The sequence below is a fragment of the Taudactylus pleione genome, unplaced genomic scaffold, assembly GCF_031769625.1.
Source record: "Taudactylus pleione unplaced genomic scaffold, aTauple2 ptg000064l, whole genome shotgun sequence".
Taxonomy (NCBI): Eukaryota; Metazoa; Chordata; class Amphibia; order Anura; family Myobatrachidae; genus Taudactylus; species Taudactylus pleione.
Genome location: NW_028284466.1, coordinates 196288 through 214879, shown reverse-complemented (window position 1 = coordinate 214879; position 18592 = coordinate 196288). Strand labels below are relative to the sequence as shown.

The window sequence follows — 18592 nt, the reverse complement described above, 5'->3', positions numbered from 1 at the left end:
CCGGGCCCCCGCTGGGCCCCTCCTGCAAGCCCGGGCAATTAGTACCCGCTCCCCTACCTCTCTCTCGGCACCCCTGGGTCGGCGTCTTTCACGCATAGGCCCAAATTCAATTAGAGGCGAAAAGTTCAATCCGTGGAAAAGTATCGCGGATGACCTTTCCGCCATATTCAATTCCCAATGGGCGGGGAGTGGAGAGATTAAGGGTTAGGCTGCGTACAGAAGGGGTTAGGGACTAAGCGGGGAGGGAGGGTTAGGGTGCAGGAGGGGAAATTTAGTGTAGTTACAGAGCCCCTATCAGTACGACGATGATCGGGATGCCGTTGTCTGTCTCTCGCCGGCATGTCGGATCACAGCCGGTAATTAAAACTGACTGCTTTATCACAAGGTCAAACGGTCTACATTGATATGTTGACATGATGAACTGTCACCAAACAGTCCCCGATGGTCCATTGGTGTCTTACCACGTCCCGGTGACTGCAGAGGCTCCAGTGTCTTTTTCTGGGTCCCAGCAAACTCGTGAATTTCAGGTCTGGCGGCCATATCTCTGCACACAGACAAACCCTAACCCTCCCGGAAAACATACCACATGGCCACAGCTCAGATATCGACATTGTGAGGATATCTACATGGTGCCTGTTGACAATTTGAACCACGTTGCCATTGTGATGTCGAGATGAGTACTATCAACCTTCTGACCGAATACCTTAGCACCATTATTTTGGTGCTATTGTGACCTCACCTTACTACTTTATCACTCTCTCATACATGCTCGCTAGGAACGGCATCGGTAGGATCCTGGTCTAAAAATGGCCAGAATTGAAAGCTTCCAATCCCAGGTTTCGGGATTGGCCTCCCTGGCTGGGAGGGCGGACAGGCGTAGCCAATCCCAGACTGTTTTTTGAATCCTGTGATGATTTTTTTTTTTTTTTTTAAACAAAGCCTGTCCCGGGATTGACATTTTTTCAACCCCAAATCCCAGGATTAAAAAAAAACAGCCCTGGATTGGCCTCCCTAATGTTCACTTCCTACCACAGCTTACCAATAACCATCACTTTCTCATTAAATCGCTCAGATACCATTTATACCATCTATAACTCTACTGAAACCAATACATACCAAGGTAACAACTCAAAAAAATTTATAAAAATTGTTTGTATTCAAGGTCCATTCAGTGTTAATGAATCCACCCCAAAGTCCATTCAATGTTAATTAGTATCCACCTGAAGCAGGTTAAGCCAAAGCTGCGGGGACGTTAAGGTGCCCATCCACAATAAGATTTTTTACCTGATATGGACAGTTTCAACAGGTTGTACAGAGCAATCTTATGAAAATAGGTGATTTTTGTGTCTTTTGCAACCCGATGCACATCCCCGTCATCCTCTAGTTGGATCGCAGATCGTAGATCTTTCTGCAAAACCATCTGATCTTTTGAGTACAATGTGATACACTTCTATGCATCTTATCCTATGATCGTAACGATCAATCGTACACAATTTGACCACATCTTATGAAGAATTTCAAGTGCAATTGTACAACACATCTTACCAACTTTGAATCGCACCGTGTATGGGGGCCTTTACATTACACACAGAAATAGGAACTACTGAAGATTGGGTTGGCAGGATAAAGGGTACTGCCAACCTATGCATCTCAAGGCTGTGCTGCAGTACAGCATACTAGTTAGTGCTTGGTCAGTAATTTCCTTAGGACTCCATTATATTTTAATGAGTACTGTATTGTGGATTCTACATGTGATGCCAAAATTGATGTATCATGAAGCAAACATTTGGAAGTGTGTTCTAGAAAGAGCTATTGATCAGTCAATCCTCAGTGTCTGAGCAAGTCAAATTAAGGAGCAGACTTACATAATTTTGCTCTGAGTCTCGGGGTAAATTTATTAACTGTCAATTTACATCGATTTATATAGATAATCTGTTTCAGGGTCTGAATTACATTTACTAACACCTACAAATCAATATAAAAATTGGCTGTTAGTAAATGTGTGAATTTGCCACTGAAACACAACCTCAACCTTTAGTTCATCCTACATATCAACAAGCATTTACTAGGTTTTGGTGATAATCTTATTTCCACTTTCTTCTGTACAAGCCCCAGCAAAACTATCTTGCTTAGGTCAGGAAGTCATGGATTGGAATATCCCCAGCAACCATAGGGGGGAAATCAATTCAACTAGACGTGCTGCTGGGAATTGCTGTGATGCCAGGCTGCGCGCATTCCGTCCATTTACGGTAGTGCCGGCAAATTTTCTCTTACTTCTATGGGGTGCGATGCCAGCGGGCGCAATGTGCTGTTCCAGAACGGCATTTTGTGTACATCACAGTGTTTCTTAGTGATAAAAACAATGGGACTGCCAGTCTGTGCATGCCAGCTGTATGATACGGTTTCAATGTAATATTGGGCAAAAGAAAAAGTGAAGCTTACACACTTTTAGAAATAAAACCGTTAAAAAATAAACAAGAGGCAACATTGAATATGGCATAATGTTCCCCCTATTCCAAATTATAGGGATATTAAAATCCAAATCCCAGCTCCCCCACCAAATGAAGGCAAAAGGCCAAGTGCTTTCTTACAATTGTGAAAAAGCACACCCTCTATCAAACATGTGATTTTATGCATCAGGACATTATCTAGTTTTCACCAAGTTCTAAAACTGAAATCTAGTCTCATGTGATAACCCATAGCACGTACTTTTTCATCATTTATTTCACTAAACAAGCCTTGCAAATAGTTGAGGAATTCTTTAAAATTCAACAAAGTGTAGCAAGTTGTAATGTGTCCACTGCTAATAAAAAAAAGAAATCTTGTCCATGACACTCCAAACAGGTGTGTAAAGCTGGGTACACACTTTTTCGATTGCAGGATGATCAGGTAAAACCCGATCAGCCATGCAGTCTGTCCCCATTGTGACCCCGTGAGCCGCGTACACACTGTGCAGACATAGCAGTGTGTACGGGCTTCTATGGGATCGGGAGGTCGAACCGATAAATTTTAAACAGTACATAAGATGCGACCTCCCGAACCAGACCGTTGCAGGAGCGTTAAAAGACGTTTATCGGCTAAGGCTCCTGCATGGGGACAGCGCGCACACCTATACAATCCAACGGCTTTTCTCTCGATATTGGATGAACGGCCCAATGATTGTATAGGTGTGTACCTAGCTTAAGAGAGACCCACTGGATCTTTTGCATTTCTGGCATATAAGGGAAAACCTAATTAAAGACTTTATGATTGGTCTCTCTGCACCAAGCCATCTGGTCTAAATATATAAGGAGTTTCACTCACCAAGATGCTCACAGAGCAGCCATGTGTCTCCAAATCTATTTTGGACTGGGGGATTCAGATTTACCTAGGAGAAATGCTCTCGGAAAATCTGGGCTCGGAGTCAAAATGACCCTCTAATTGGATTTTACAAATTGCAGAAATACTGTAGCATGTGTGGTGAAGACTATTGAATACACCACAGGTTCTCAAACTCTGTCCACAGGACCCCAAATCGTACATGTTTTCCAGGTTTCCTCACAGAATCACAAGTGAAATAATTAGCTTCACATGTGGATATTTTAAAAAGGTGCCAGTCAGTAATGACTACACCTATCCACCTGCTAGGTGACCTGGAAAACATGACCTGTGTGGGGTCCTAATGACAGAGTTTGAGAAGCACTGGAATACACCATTTCCCAAAATGGCCCTCTAATGGTCCTAAGTCTAACAAGAGAGGGCATAAAAGTTTTAAGTGGTATGAAACCTCCACACCTCCATTCTTGGCAAGGTAAATTTCTCCTGTAGTCTCAAAGGGCGGAATTCAATTGATTACGCGGTCCGGATCTCCGGTCTAAAGTGACAGGAGATCGCAGGCCGCTATTCAATTGCTGCCGTTTTTCAAGCTGATCGCGCCCATTGAGGTCAGGTTTAGCCGCGTAGAGCAGCTAAACCCGACCAAAGTGCTGTGCACGACCGCGAAAAGTGATGTTTGGGCGCCCAAACAGGTCACTTTTCGCACATTTTAGCTCTCATCCCCCTAGGGCTGCGAGCTGAAATGTAGCACTGGCAGCTGATCGCGCCTGACAGGAGCAAGAATTGAATAGCTCCGTTGGGCGTGATAGGGGCTGGAAACAACTGAATTCCGCCCAAAGAATTCCAATCTTACACTGACCACCAGCTGAACTATCATCAGTACCAGCCTGTATACAAGACTAAAACGTCTCCCGATATCCTGGAGGAAAGTGTGGGTTGAGGACAAATACAGAGGTAATGGATCACCAAGGAGACATCTCTCTTAACTCCATTTTCTCAACAGTTCAAAAATAGGGCCAATTGTTGAATTAGAGACCTTGAGAATCTTATAAAGTCAAAGAAGGATCTCCATCACACACCGCGGAGTTATCAATGCTGAAAACCCTGCTTGCTTTATATATATATATTTTTTTTTTTATTGGCTACCACAGGTATCGGGAGGTACGCATGATTTTTTGTGGTTAAAACCTCACGGCCAATTGAAAATGCCCCATTTCTATCAGTCATGAGGACCAGATGCCTGAACACATTAGTATTTCCAAGTAAAAAAAAAAGTTTTACTACCACTGTTATTTCTATGATAGGCGTGCCATTCAGGAAGTTGCTTAAAGGCATGAAACCTCAAAAGTATATGCTAAAGGCAGTGGTTCCCAAACTGTGCGCCGTGGCACCCTGAGGTGCCTAAGGTTGGTGGTCCAGCACCAAATCAAATTATTTATGGTCAATGTAATGTAAATATGGACAAACAGAAGCTCAAACCTGTCCACAACCACATAAATGAACCCAAGGATGACAGGTAATCACAGTTTACTTCACTACTAAATTTTTTCAGAATTTCTCAACAACAAATGTTTAGTTTAGGGGTGGCATGAAAACAATGCTGATACTCTAGGGCGCCGCGATTCAAAAAAAGTTTGGGAACCTCTGTGCTAAGTAGTTTCAGAACAGAAAACGGATTTTAAATGCATTTTTACAGCATCTGTATGCTTTCCAAGGTGTCAAAACATGAAAGTGAAACAAACAGTAAGTAGCCTTTGTCGGGGTGCTAAGTCAAAATGCAAATGAGTACTGTAACACTAGGACCAATGATGTCACTGTTAGAACAATTGGAATACATTCACAATCTTTAAAAATACAAATAAAATCAATTTGCTAGTGGATGTACGTACACTTAAGGAGTTGAGACGCCCATCTATTAGCCTGCTGTGTCATTTTTGGAATCAAGCCAATCTCATTGCTTTATGGCCGAAGCCCACTTTAGCTTTGATCTCTGCATTACAGAGGAATTAACCCATAAGAAGAAGGTACACAGGAATGCTTTGAGAGATAAGGGGATTATGAGAAGACACAGCATGGCATTCTCTCCATCATCTATGAAAGTGTTAGAATGCCAACTAGTCTAGTTAAGCATTTAAGCTCAATGGGGGAATTCAATTGCCGACATCGAGGCAATGTGCTGTTCCAGAAGAGAACTCCACAGTTGGCAATACGATAAATGGAGGATAATGCGGCACTTTCCACTGAATTGAATACCACTCAAACTTTCCTGTATTGTTGTATTTCTCTCAAACAGATCTAAATATGACCTGTTCTTTTACTAGCCACACACATGGCGATATCAGGCCCAAGACTACTTGTATCGGATCATTATGGAATATATTGCTAAGAGAAGCAGGAAAGTGATCTAGCTGCTCAACCCAAACACTGATTGGTTTTACCTTTTTCCGTGGGACCAACGACACGTGAATAGATTGGTGACCAAACCGGTCGCTCATTGTTTGGGCCAATTGCCAGATGTGGCCTGAACATCAGCAGCTTATCAACTTTTTAATATTTTATTTAAATGGGTACAATGGGGGCGATTCAAATGTTCGTGACGAACACCCGTCTGAGCAATTCAACTGCTGCTCTGTGCGGGAACGAACAGCCGCCAGCATTTCTGCTTGCCACCTCCTGAGGAGCAAAAATGTATGAAAAGTCCGTGGTTTGGGTTCCCTAACCTGGACTTTAGACTGGTTTCGCCATTTTATGTGGCTACACCCAGTCTAATTGGGCGCATCAAGCGGGATAATTAATGGGCGCCCATAAACAATTGAATTGCAACACTGGTTGCGCACCCCTAATGGATTAAAAGGTAGTAGTAGCAAGTACATAATTAGAGACTAATGCCATTTCAAAATATATTATAAATGCAAATGATTATGCTACCTGTCACATAAATTAAATACAGAGCAAACAATTGGCTGGGGAATTTACATTTTAGATTAACTTGCCAGGATTTGATTTCGGGTTATTTTAGATATGACTTTTCTGGACCACAGGTCGCCTTTAATTTAGGTCTGGACAAAATTCCCTGATGTAAGGCGCCTCCAGATTTCAAAGTACAAATTTGCCAGACACATTGGCAGGGGAGGAGTTTTATGTAACATAACATGCATATGACAGAACAGGAAATAAGTACCCAATTGTTATAGTACCCCGTATAAAATGTCTTCGTAAAAAAAAAAAAAAAAAGTGTTAAGGGGCACATCCACTAGCAGACTGAAAAGACTGCACGATTACGACATTGTTTCACAGTCTGTGCTGTGCCTACACTGAACAATCAGTCGTTTAGTGTAGAGGCACCCTCCCTCATCCCTGAACATGAGCAATTTGTCGTTATCGGCAGATTGACCAGCATGTTCAGGCGATGATGGAAGTCAAAAACGACCAGCGGGAGCGCGCATCGCTAGTCGTTTTTGACATTTTCATTGCAGATTTGCCCTTAGGGGCATATGTATCACAGCTTGATGCGAGATAAAACTGAAATATATATCACCAACCAATCAGCTCCAAACTATCAGTTCTTAAACATAGCCTGCAAAATGTAAGTTAGAAGCCGATTGGTTGGTGATGTATATCTCACAATTTTATCTCACATCAAGCTTTGATACATATGCCCCTTAATGCGGTAGGTTGTATATGGTACAATGATGTTTCAGAAAGCAAAACATCAGTGAACAAATACATAGACCAATATATTCACTGTGTAAATCAGACAAGCATGCAGAAAGACTTGTCAGGGCTTTTGGGTCAGTTTGGCAAAGCCGCTGAACCATTGTTTTGCAGCGTAGAATTACTGCAATGTTATGAATTTGCCACATTTATTAGGATACAGGGCAAACCAGGGTGAATTGTACACAGTTCATACAGTCCTTTCAGACTTTCGGATTAGGCACTTAACCTATCTACAAGCCATACTACCAAAAGTAATCAAAGAAGATTTTAAATATCGGTCTCAAAACAAAGCCTATAATTAAAATAACAATACAGCAGGGGGTCACTAAGTACATACACACAACAAAAGTAGAGAGTCAGCCTATGTCATGGCCTTCATTACATCTGACACTACGGGCAATATTTAGTTGTTTCACCCCCTTTCTCACCCGACAGAAGCTATTCAATTGTTGCTCCTGTCGGCGCACCATTTCAGCTCACAGCCCCAGCATTTTTCGCGGTCAGCACTTTGGTCGGAGGTAGCCGTTTTACGCGGCTAAACCCGACCACTATGGGTGCGATCTGCGCGCAAATGGGCATCAGTTGAATAGTGCCCCATGATCTCCTGTCACTTTAGAGGGGAGCTCCGGACCGCGAAAAATAATTGAGTACTGCCCTGTACATCTAATGTAAAGTTAAACATAAAAAAAAAAAAAAGTTTATACACACAAACAAATTTAGACTAAAACACCAATTTAAAAAAAACAAAAAAAAGGCAGGTTGATAATAGATCTAGTTTGCAAATAATAAATAAAAACAATGAATCAAAAGCAGAAGAGAATCAAAGTTTACTCGGAGTTGGAAAAGAACCAAGCCTAAAAAGCTGATATTGCACATGTATTCCGTTTCTGAATTATGACCTTGAAACATATTTACAAGGAAAAAAAAAATGTAAATCAGGTAATACAATACTGCCTATTTTTTCCCTATGCCTAAGCATTTTTAATCATAAACTCTATTGTCTTTCACAGGTACTCTACTGCTGTGCATGATATCAGGTTGGTGATTTAAGAATCTTGTAAGAAGAAATACCCAATTTGCACCATGCCCAAACACTGACTAATTATGCTCAGAGCTTTTATCCAGTGCCCATAAATTTACAGCAGGGCTGCATCTAGGCTTAATAAATCCAATAAAATATTACAGTCTTGTTGCAGTGTCCAATAGTCCTTACATTTTTTTTTTTTTTAAACCCTACTTAAATTGAGGCCTGAGGATTATTAGTATAACCAAGCAACATCTTAGGCACTCTTTAAAGTATCTCGGAATAAAAACAAATACAGATGTTCACAACTGAGCTAACACACAGACACAAAACTATGTATAGCTTTCAGGCTAGGGTGGAAAATAAGTGGACTGAAACCCAGTAAAATAATACGGTGACAAGATTCCTGAGAGAGTTGCAAATTAATCTCTTTTACTGTAGATTTCAGATAGCAGAAGCACATCTAGATACTCTTACAGTAGTGACAGCTAGAGCCAGCAACATTGTGTACAGTGTTAAAAAGTGACATATCCTGGGAAATACACATTACAGGCACAAGTCATTACAAGTAGGAATAAAATCTGATTTCAAGAAAAGCATTTTCATAATACAAGCCTGCTGCAAACAGTGACAAAGTGATAGTTAAAGAAGCCCAATAGTCACATCTAAGATCTGGATAAGATGTTGATACAGGGCTGAGTGACCACTGGTGCTGTATACACAGATGCACATGACCACTGGTGCTGTATACAGATTCTCACTATATGAATATGCTGACATATCCCACATGACATAAGCAGAATAGAGGACCTGCTACTGTTACAGTCTGAGACACTGTACCTGCTACATACAGGGCACCAGGTCAGTGTGTGCAGCACATACAAGGTGTGTGACCAGACTACAGGTGTAACCAGAGAGGCAGTTACTAGTCAGCACACAGGATCATGGGGATATTATGCTCACACCCTTCATGTATAAACATATGACGGTGACCGCAGCCACTGAGTAAACATGCATTTCCTCTACATGCATGATCTGCGCTGAGATCATACATGACACACAATAAGGACACACAGCCCCTCAACACAGTATCCACAACAGACACATGGGTGATCACAGCCACGGAGGGCAGATCAGAGCTCACTCCCGGGACGGGGCCTCTCACCTGCATCCCAGGCACTTGTACGGCTACCGGGGAATGAGCCATGGCGGCGTTGAGGCCTCCTGCTCCGGCTGCGTGCGAGAGGAGGGCGGCGGTGGTGGGCTCCGGGCCCGCGCTGCTGGCGAGAAGAGACCGGGCTGCTCTGGCTGTCACTATCCGGCTGTGAGCATGTCTCGGCGGGCGGGCGGCGGGGTGGGGGGAGCAGAGAGAGCTCAGCAGGCGAGCGGCGCCATATTGGGAGAGGACTGGAGGTTGCGGCAGCTTCTTGTGCGCAGGGTGGAGCCGCAGGGCTAAGGCCGGTCACGTGGTGTGGCACTGACGTCACGCCGCCCCGCCCCCTCCCGGCCCGGGCCAGCACCATTATGTGCTGTGTGTGCTGTGACGGTATAACCTGCGGTGGGGACAGGTGAGGGCCCACCTCCGGCCTCAGCCTGTACCGCCCAGACCAGTCCCAAGCAGGGTGTCCTCTGTCCCTGCACGGCTGCGGGAGAAGCACTGGCTGCCTCAGGGGGTAATCCTGAGTCATTCTGTGACTGAGAGGTCTGTTTCCTAAACCTTGGACGGAGATTAAGGGGTCTAATTCTATTTACTAAGCAGTGTTAGGAGACACAGTGAAAAGTGATGAGGAGCCAGCCAATCAGCTCCCAACTGTCATTTTTCAAACACAGCCTGTGAGATGGCAGTTAGGAGCGGATTGGCTGGCACCTTATCACTTTTCACTCTGTCTCCTAACACTGCTTAGTAAATAGACCCCATAGTACCAACCAACCAGCTCCTGTCATTTCAGGAGCTGATTGGCAAGTACTCTATCTCCATTCACTTTATGTCCATCCAAGGCTTAGTAAATAGACCCCTCAGTATTATTCGAATTAAGTGGTTAAGCAGCTAGGCATCCCCAGTGTTATTTATGGTTGTACGCAGCAATGGTGGGTACACACTACACGATATGCTCCCTGAGCGATATCGTGTAGTGTTGTCCCCAGCAGGCTGTGCTCAATGTCGTTCATGACATTGAGCAGAGCCGCTGAACGATATCATTAACGATATCGTTCAGTGCCGGGCTCTCTCCCCCATTCCCTGACATGCAGCAACCTGACGAGTACGTCTGGTTGGCCTGCATGTCAGCCCGATTAACGATAATGACGAACGACCCGCGGGAACGCGCGTCGTCTTTATCGTTCATCTTTTTGGGGTTAAAAATGGACGATAAAGTGGACGACTGAACGTTACCGTTATCGTTCAGTCGTCCACTTTATCGCCCAGTGTGTACGCACCTTAAGACGGGTGTAAATTCATGCCAGGAGCCTGGAGGTGAGATAGTTGGTGCCTTCCTCCACTCGCATTCACTACCAACACAATCCAGTTCCAGCAGCACTCACACGGGGAGAGATGTACTAAGCTCTGAAAAGTGATAGAGTGCAGAGTGATAAACCAGCAGCCACTCAGCTCCCAACTCTTCATGTTACAGGCTGTGTTTGAAAAAAAACAGTTGGGAGCTGATTGGCTGGTTTATCACTGCACTTTATCACTTTTCAGAGCTTAGTACATCTTGCCCACGCATTCCCCCAAACCCAACTTCCAACACCCCAGCAGTGCCCCAGTCACAATCTCCTCCCCCCTGCATTCTCCACTAGCACCCCAGCAGTACCCAGTTACTAGGGATGGACATCGGAAGCCTGGCATTGAATGGTTGCCGCCGGGCTTCTGATATCAAATCCAGCAAAACGATGGCATCTAGGCATTGCATCACAACCATTAGATAGTATAACCATCACGATGGTTATACTTGCGTTTGAAAAGGGGGTGGAGCCTATGGATAGACACCGCCATCCACGTCACTGTGGGGGTGTGCCCAGCACTCTCCGAGATGCTGGGCAGCCCCCAGGATTCCCCTACACTGCTGTTTACCCTCATTTAGCTGAGCTGCAAATACCACTTCTGGGTGTCCAGCCATCGGAAAGCTGCATCCAATGACTGGCAACCATTGAATTCCCGTTATTCAATGGAAAAAATATTTCCAATCGAAACGGGAACATTGATGGTTGCTAACCATTTGCTTCTGAAGTCCATCCCTATGAGTCACATATTTCCTTCCCCTTGCATTCACTACTAACACCCCTCCAGCACCCAGTTACACACTGTTCTCCCCCTGCATTCACTTCCAACCCCCCAGCAGAGCCCACACACTCTCCCTCCCTGCATTCACTCCAGTGCCAACACCGCAGCAGCAACCAGACCCACACTCCTCTCCCAATTACCTACCAACACCCTGATTAACAAATACTACCTGTTGTTGATCAGGGTTTTCCGTTTTTGCTATTTGCTGCTCCCACAGCAGTGGTAGCAGGTCCTACATATGTGAGGTGGGAAAAACTAACAAAGGAGGGAGGGGCCATGCACTCTAGCCTCTGCCATGCCCCTTTTATGTACATTAGTGCTGTTCCTTGCTGGATACCCATCCCTAGAGACAGGGCACATAAAGCAGAACTTGAAGCAATGGAGGAGTTAAATGTACCCCTTTCAGGGCTGGCGCCCAGAGGCAACGCCTTCCATTGCCCCTGTAGTAAGATCGTCCATTATCTAGTCTCCCACCCTGGGTATCCGATGAGAAGGTCGACAGTAACCCTGTCGACTTTCGGAATGGCTACACCACAATGTCGACAATAGATTGTAAGAAAATGCCGGAGCCTGTGTTGGTTTTTAAGAATGAACAGGTATTCTGACCCTGTCCTGTGCCTTCCCTCTAATCCAGCCAACCTTTTCTGCGACCCCCCCAGCCCAGCCAGCTAGCCTTCTCCTACCCGCACCCCTCCAGTCAAGCCAGCTTTCTAGTACAGCAAACCTGCCTTCCCTGCCCTTCTCCCAGTCTAGCCAGCCCTCCCTGCACTCTGCAGCAGTCCAGCCAGCATTCCCTGCGCCCTACCCCTAGTCCAGCCAGCATTCCCTGCGCCCTACCCCTAGTCCAGCCAGCCTGTCTTCACTGCCCCAGTCCAGCCAGCCTTCCCTGCGCCACTCCTAGTCCAGCCAGCCAGCCTTCCCTGCACCCTACTCCTAGTCCAGCCAGCCTGTCTTCCATGCCCTGCCCCAGTCCAGCCAGCCTTCCCTGCGCCACTCCTAGTCCAGCTAGCCTGCCTGCCCTGCCCCTCGCCCATTCCGGCCGGCCTTCCCTGCTTTTTGCCCACCCTAGTCCAACCAGCCTTCCCTAACAACTGCCCCCACAGCCCAAACTTTGAGAATTTTTAACCTGGTTTATGCACCAATTGATGCCCCACACCCGAAATAGCTCCACCCACATTATCCACAGCTCCGACCACCTCTGCCGCATACCTTCGGTGCAGAGGGAGGAGGCCCTACCTATATTGTCAGTACCGGGTCCTACAATTTCTGATTGCAGTCCTGGTCTCCAGCTCCAAATGCTGCCACCAAAACCCAGCCTGCCTGCAGAACTCATCGCTGTCTCCAGCTCCCAGTGCTGTCACCAACACCCAGCACAGCCTGCTGAACTCATCGCTGTTTCCAGCTCCTAGCGCTGTCACCAACACCTAGCACTACCTGCAGAACCATAGGTGTCTTTATAATCGGTGCAAGGTGTGCGGTGCACACGGGCCCCTGGGTCCAGGGGGACACAGCACACCCTGCATCCATAGTTAATAATATACTTACCTCTCCGCAGATTCCGATGTGCTGCTCCGCAGCGCTGGACCGGCGCCGCAGAGCAGCAAAAACTCTCTGGGAAAATGAAAAGATGTCCTGGGAAAATAGGCACAGGCGCCATCTTCCCAGAGGCCCACGCATGCGCAGTAGATTCTGGCATGAGGTCAGAATTTACAGCATTCATTTCGCTGACAGGAGGGGGCCCAAACGGATGCTGCACACGGACCCCCTCCTCTCTTAAAATGCCCCTGTGCAGAACTCATCGCTTTCTACAGACACCTAGTGCTGCCTGCAAAACTCACCAACACTCAGCTGCATGCAGAACTCATTGCTGTCTCCAGCTCCAAGTGCCTGCAGAACTCATCACTGTATCCAGCTCTAATCTAATTTCCCAGCACTGTCACCAACACCTAGCGCTGCTTGCAAAGCTCATCGCTCTCAACGCTAATCTCAGTTCTGAGCCCTGTCACCCATACCCAGTGTAGTCATTAGTACTTTATGCTGTCTCCTTTTCTCAGCTCACTCATCTGCTGCAAATCCTTAGAAGATTAGCCTACCTACAGTACATTGACGTTCGGTGAGGTTAATGGCTGGGGAGATGGTTCTGAGTGCTGGGAGCCTGTCTCACCCCCTACTCACTGTAACTCTCCCCTCACTACACTAAGCTTCAGTGGGCCTGATTCATTACGGATCACTATCGCGATTACGCTCGCAGACTGCCGATTGTTGCGTATTGCGCATGAGTATGCAGATTCAGAGTGATTGACAGGAAGTGAGCATTTGGGGGTGTTGACAGGGGGAGTAGTCGGCGAAGCACAGGCGTGTCATTGCATTTGAATTCCGTTACAGGGTCGTGCATAAATTAGCCACTGCGATAGCATACGCAGCTTGAGCTCTCACTGCGTACAGGAAGATTAGCAACCTTGTGTCATTGTGCGTGAGGCTTCGATGATACTTGACGGTACCGATGATTTCACAGACTTGCAAAGTATTATGAATGTGAGAAAGGGGAAGTGAGCGTCTTTATGTTGGCCTGCGATGGCATTGCATATTAGCATATTTTCGCAGTGGCTTGCGTGCGTAATTGCAGCTGTGATTGCAATAGTTATGTGTAATGAATCAGGCCCCGTGTCCATTGATTCTCCTACCTGCATTACTGTGCCTTCTCTTGCTGCTGCTGACTTAGGGCCTGATTTAGAGCCGGACGCTCTGAATCAAGGCCCTCCTCCATTAAAATGGAGCGTCCTCCTGGACGCTCGTATAGCTGTGGGTCACCACCCACAGCATATATGAGCGTCCAAAAAGATGGTCGCGATGGTCTTGACCATCGCGACCATCGGACTTGCGACGGAGACCCTGCGGTAGGGTCTCCCTGCCACAAGCCCTGGAGTGATTTTGGCTCTATCAGAGCCAAAATCACTCCCACTGACATCACTAGTGATGTCAGTGGGGCAGGCTTCAGACGGTAGGCGTTCCCGTGGGAACACCTCCGTCTGGCAGGCACGCCCACCAAAGGGGGCGTGCTGTCAATCAACATCGACAGCACGTCCCCTTTGGTGCGAGACCCGGAGCGACAGCTTGGCTGTCGCAGTCCAGGTATCGCGCATGCGCACGACGGAGCTCCCTCCATCGTGCGCATGCGCAGTGGGGAACATCGTCCCACTTGCGAGCGTACTGCCGCTTGCGAGTGGGTCTGAATGACCCCCTTAGCTCCAATCTGTAAACACTGCAGTGGACTTCCTGGTCACATGACATATCCAAGGTGTCCATCAGTGATCAAGGCACGCCTCCCATACTCAGAGGCATGCCTCTATTAGCTCTCTTTCTGTGCAGCCTACTGCCCGTGGTGTGGCCCCGTCCCCAGCTCTGCAAGCAGTGTCTGGCTATTAAGAAATGAGGCTGAGCTGTCCCTGCCTTATATCTTGTCTTCCTGCAGTCCCAGAGAGCTCCACAAACCTGGTGAGTGTTAACTATAAAAATGATTACAATAAACAAAGAAGATATTTATAAGTTATAAATATCTTTCTATTCTAATAATTTTTATATCAAATCTCAGGAGTATGACATGTCCGTGCTATAGTATTTATCATGACCTGTTCTCCCTCTTGAGTGCCATTAATACTCCAAGGTTCTTATACTCCACTCACACTCCAGCCAACCCAACAGTTCCCCAAATTCTAATATCCTGACTACCTACCTCCAAGTAGGAATCCCTGGCTGGTTTACTACTAAGGGAGAAGCGCCCTGACCCTGGATGGAGTCACCTAACACCTGCACCACCTTAAGAGTTGTAAGTATGAATCTGACCTATCTAGCTCTCTATCATGTTTTAGCTATGACAGTTATTATAGACAATGGCCCTGATTCAGAGCCGGACGCTCTGACCAGAGCGCTCGCTCTGAATCAGGGCCCACCTCCATAACTATGGAGCATCCTCCTGGATGCTCGTATAGCTGTGGGTCACCACCCACAGCCTATACGAGCGTGCAGGATGATGGTCGCGATGGTCTTGACCATCGCCAGTGCGAGCAGAAGCCTGCGGTTGAGTTTCTCAACCGCAAGGCCAGGAGTGATTTTGGCTCTATCAGAGCCAAAATCACTCCCACTGACATCACTAGTGATGTCAGTGGGGCCGGCTTCTGACGGTAGGCGTTCCCTTGGGAACGCCTCCATCTGGCAGGCACGCCCCCGGCACGCCCACCAAAGGGGGCGTGCTGTCAATCAACATCGACAGCACGCCCCCTTTGATCAGACACAACGAGCGAAGGAAAGTCCTTCGCTCGTCGCGTCTCGCGCATGCGCACGACGGAGCTCCCTCCGTCGTGCGCATGCGCAGTGCAGACCATCGACCCACTTGCGAGCGGACAGCCGCTCGCGAGTGGGTCTGAATCAGGCCCAATATCTCTAACAATGTTGCTTTTCACTCCAGCTTTTTCGGAAAATACATATCATAATTGATATTGTGATGTTCATCTTCCAGGAGACGGAAGGTCTTCCGTTTACACCTCAGAATATCACACTTGTAGCATGTCCTCCTCCTTTTCCGGGCACATGACCCTTGCACTGAGAACATCAGCTAAAAGTGGGTTCTAGTTGTTAGTTTGGACATATTTTATTTGGTAAAAATAAAAACAATAGTTGTCTGTGTGTTCGACAACATTTACAGTTCCGCAAAAGTATGTAAAAAAAAAAAGGTTTTATATAATATCTTCATTAAAACAAGCATGGCATAAATTTACATAACATGGGAAAACACAGCATGAAATATGTTCTCACATATGGACCTAAACATTTAGTGTAAACAATAGTCTCTAAAGCTTTGTTATGAATCCCACTGCCTGCTCCATGTGAGACCCCTAGAACCCAGCTAGCGGGATCTTCACTAATAACAACCACCCGTTGTTCCCTTAGAACTATGATATATTCACCGGTACTTAGGCGGCCGCCTGGACTTACGCTCAGGGTAGTAGAGGCTCACACGGAGGTACAAGGGAATTCAAGAGATGAAGTGTACAGTTAGAGCTGATACAGGTAATGGTTCTGATGAGTTGGCAATTGCATCGATGATATGGCAATGATACCGATGGTGTGGCAAGTGTGCCGAATGTGCAGCAATTGTGCCGATGTTGCGGCGATGGTGCCGATGTTGCGGCAATAGCCGTAGATAAACAGTCTAAAGTATGAAAATGGCTTTGAGAGCCAACGGTGCGTCAACTGTGCCGATGGTGCAGCAATAGCCGTAGATAAACAGTCTAGGGTTAGCAAATAGCTTTGAGAGCCGATGGTGCCGATGTTGCGGCAATTGCCGTAGATAAACAGTCTAGGGTATGATAATGGCTTTGAGAGCCGGTGGTGCGGCAAGTGTGCCGATGTTGCAGCGATGGTGCCGATGATGCGGCACGGGAGCTGCTTGGAGCGGCTAAGAATCCGAATGAAGAATGGTGGTAGCACAGGCATAACCCCGTCCTGCCTGGGAAAGCTGTCAGAAAGGGTCAAGTCATGACCGCGACTTGTAACAAGCCTAAATAGAGGTCATATTCAGATGAAAAGTACGATTTGAGGACAAAGTTTTTGTATAGCCCAATTCCGATGTTGAGGAGTGGGCTGAAGTGTATTGTAGATTACAATGGACGGCTTGAAACGTCTTGAATGTCTCAATCTACTTTTGAAAATGACCATAAATTAGCTAGAAAAAGCGTTGGGTACTGTGTTAATAATTAAATGAAGAATATCTACTTACTGCTCCAGAATATGTTAATGCTGGAGGGACCCCCAGAGATAATTGGTCCCAAGGTAGTTTATCCACACAGTACCTTCTGGATGCGGCACTCATTAACCGCAGTATGTGTGCAGCAGCTTGTATTTAAAATGCCTTTCTCATCTCGCTGATATGGACGTAATAGCCACAGCGCCGCTGCTTTGCTCGTCCCGCTTGGTCACCGTGGGTGCAGCCGCATGTATATCTCAATTCAGAAAGGATCTCTTAATAGCAAGTGGATGAGTTGGTAGTCGGCCGGGCTCTTATGGTGCATACACACGGTCAGATTTTCCTTCAGATCTGTACAATAACGATTTAAAAAATTGTTCAATCGTTCATATCTGAAGGAAAATCTGTTATATCTGACATGTTTGTCAGATGAACGATGCGCGTTCCCATTTGGCTGACATCTGATGTGTTTGCAGTCAGATTTAGATGACTCCATCATTTTAATACAGGCAAAAATCGTTCAAATCGTTCAAATTGTTGGTCAAATCGTTGGTAAATCGTTCAATCATTTATCTGACATATCTGACCGTGTGTATGCACCATTAGAGCTAGAGCGCTTACAAGCTCAATTGCTGACAAGCTAGTAGCTGCAACAGGGAGAGGATGGTCCTGTGTCACTAGCAGTCGAGCAGATGAATATAGTAGCTTTGTGCTGTAGATAGGTAATGTTTCCCTGGTTTAGAGGTTCATAGAGTGCTCAACTCATTTCCGTGGGTTCAAACACCTTCGTCAGGAGCATGAACTAGGAGAAAGGTGTATTCCTTTTGTAGGTAAACTCCATTTGCATGATAAATAAGCAGTTTCAGCTGTGATAGAATCTCAGCTACATACAATGTAACAGATTCATACCTAATGCCGGGCATACACTATACAATTATCGGGGCAATCCGCCCAATATCAGCGGATCCCCCCGATCAGAGCCGTTCCTTTTTAAAAGGTAATGTAGGGTCACCCTCTAATCTAATATAGACACGGGTGTCATTTAGCTGCCTGTATATTTCTTTTTTGTAGTTAATTGTGTCTTGCAGCACAATTGCACCATCTTTGTCTGCACTTCTAATTGTTATTCCTTCATTTGCACTTAATGATTTCAAGGCATTAAACTCTTCTTTGGAAAAGTTAGAATACTTAGGGGTGTCATTCTTGATGAACTCAGACATAGTAGAATCAAGGACGCGGATGTAATTTTTGATGGCAGTGTTCTGTGAGGGTGGTTCAAAAGAGGACCTTACACGAAATGGGTGGATAGGGGATACATATTCATTAGCGGTATAATTGTTGTCAAAACAGTGCCTTAATTTGAGATTGCGTTGATGTTTGTGCACCTCAATTTTCCAATTCAACATGTCTCATTTAGTTGATGGTACAAAAGATAGACCCTTATTCAATAGGGTTCTCTCTGGATCTGTCAATATATGCGACGACAAATTGACGACTACATTTGTTGCTTGTA

At 46.0% G+C, this 18592-nt stretch overlaps 1 protein-coding gene across 1 annotated transcript in view; it reads right to left on the bottom strand.

Moving 5' to 3' along the window:
• STK26 (serine/threonine kinase 26) overlaps positions 1 to 9480 on the bottom strand; it is a 116121-nt gene extending 106641 nt beyond the window's left edge. Inside the window, exon 1 of the mRNA XM_088465736.1 lies at positions 9222 to 9480. Coding sequence (XP_088321862.1) covers positions 9222 to 9263 — 42 coding nt within the window. The 5' untranslated portion in view covers positions 9264 to 9480. The remainder of the gene's footprint in view (positions 1 to 9221) is intronic.
• Between the last annotated feature and the right edge of the window lie 9112 nt (positions 9481 to 18592).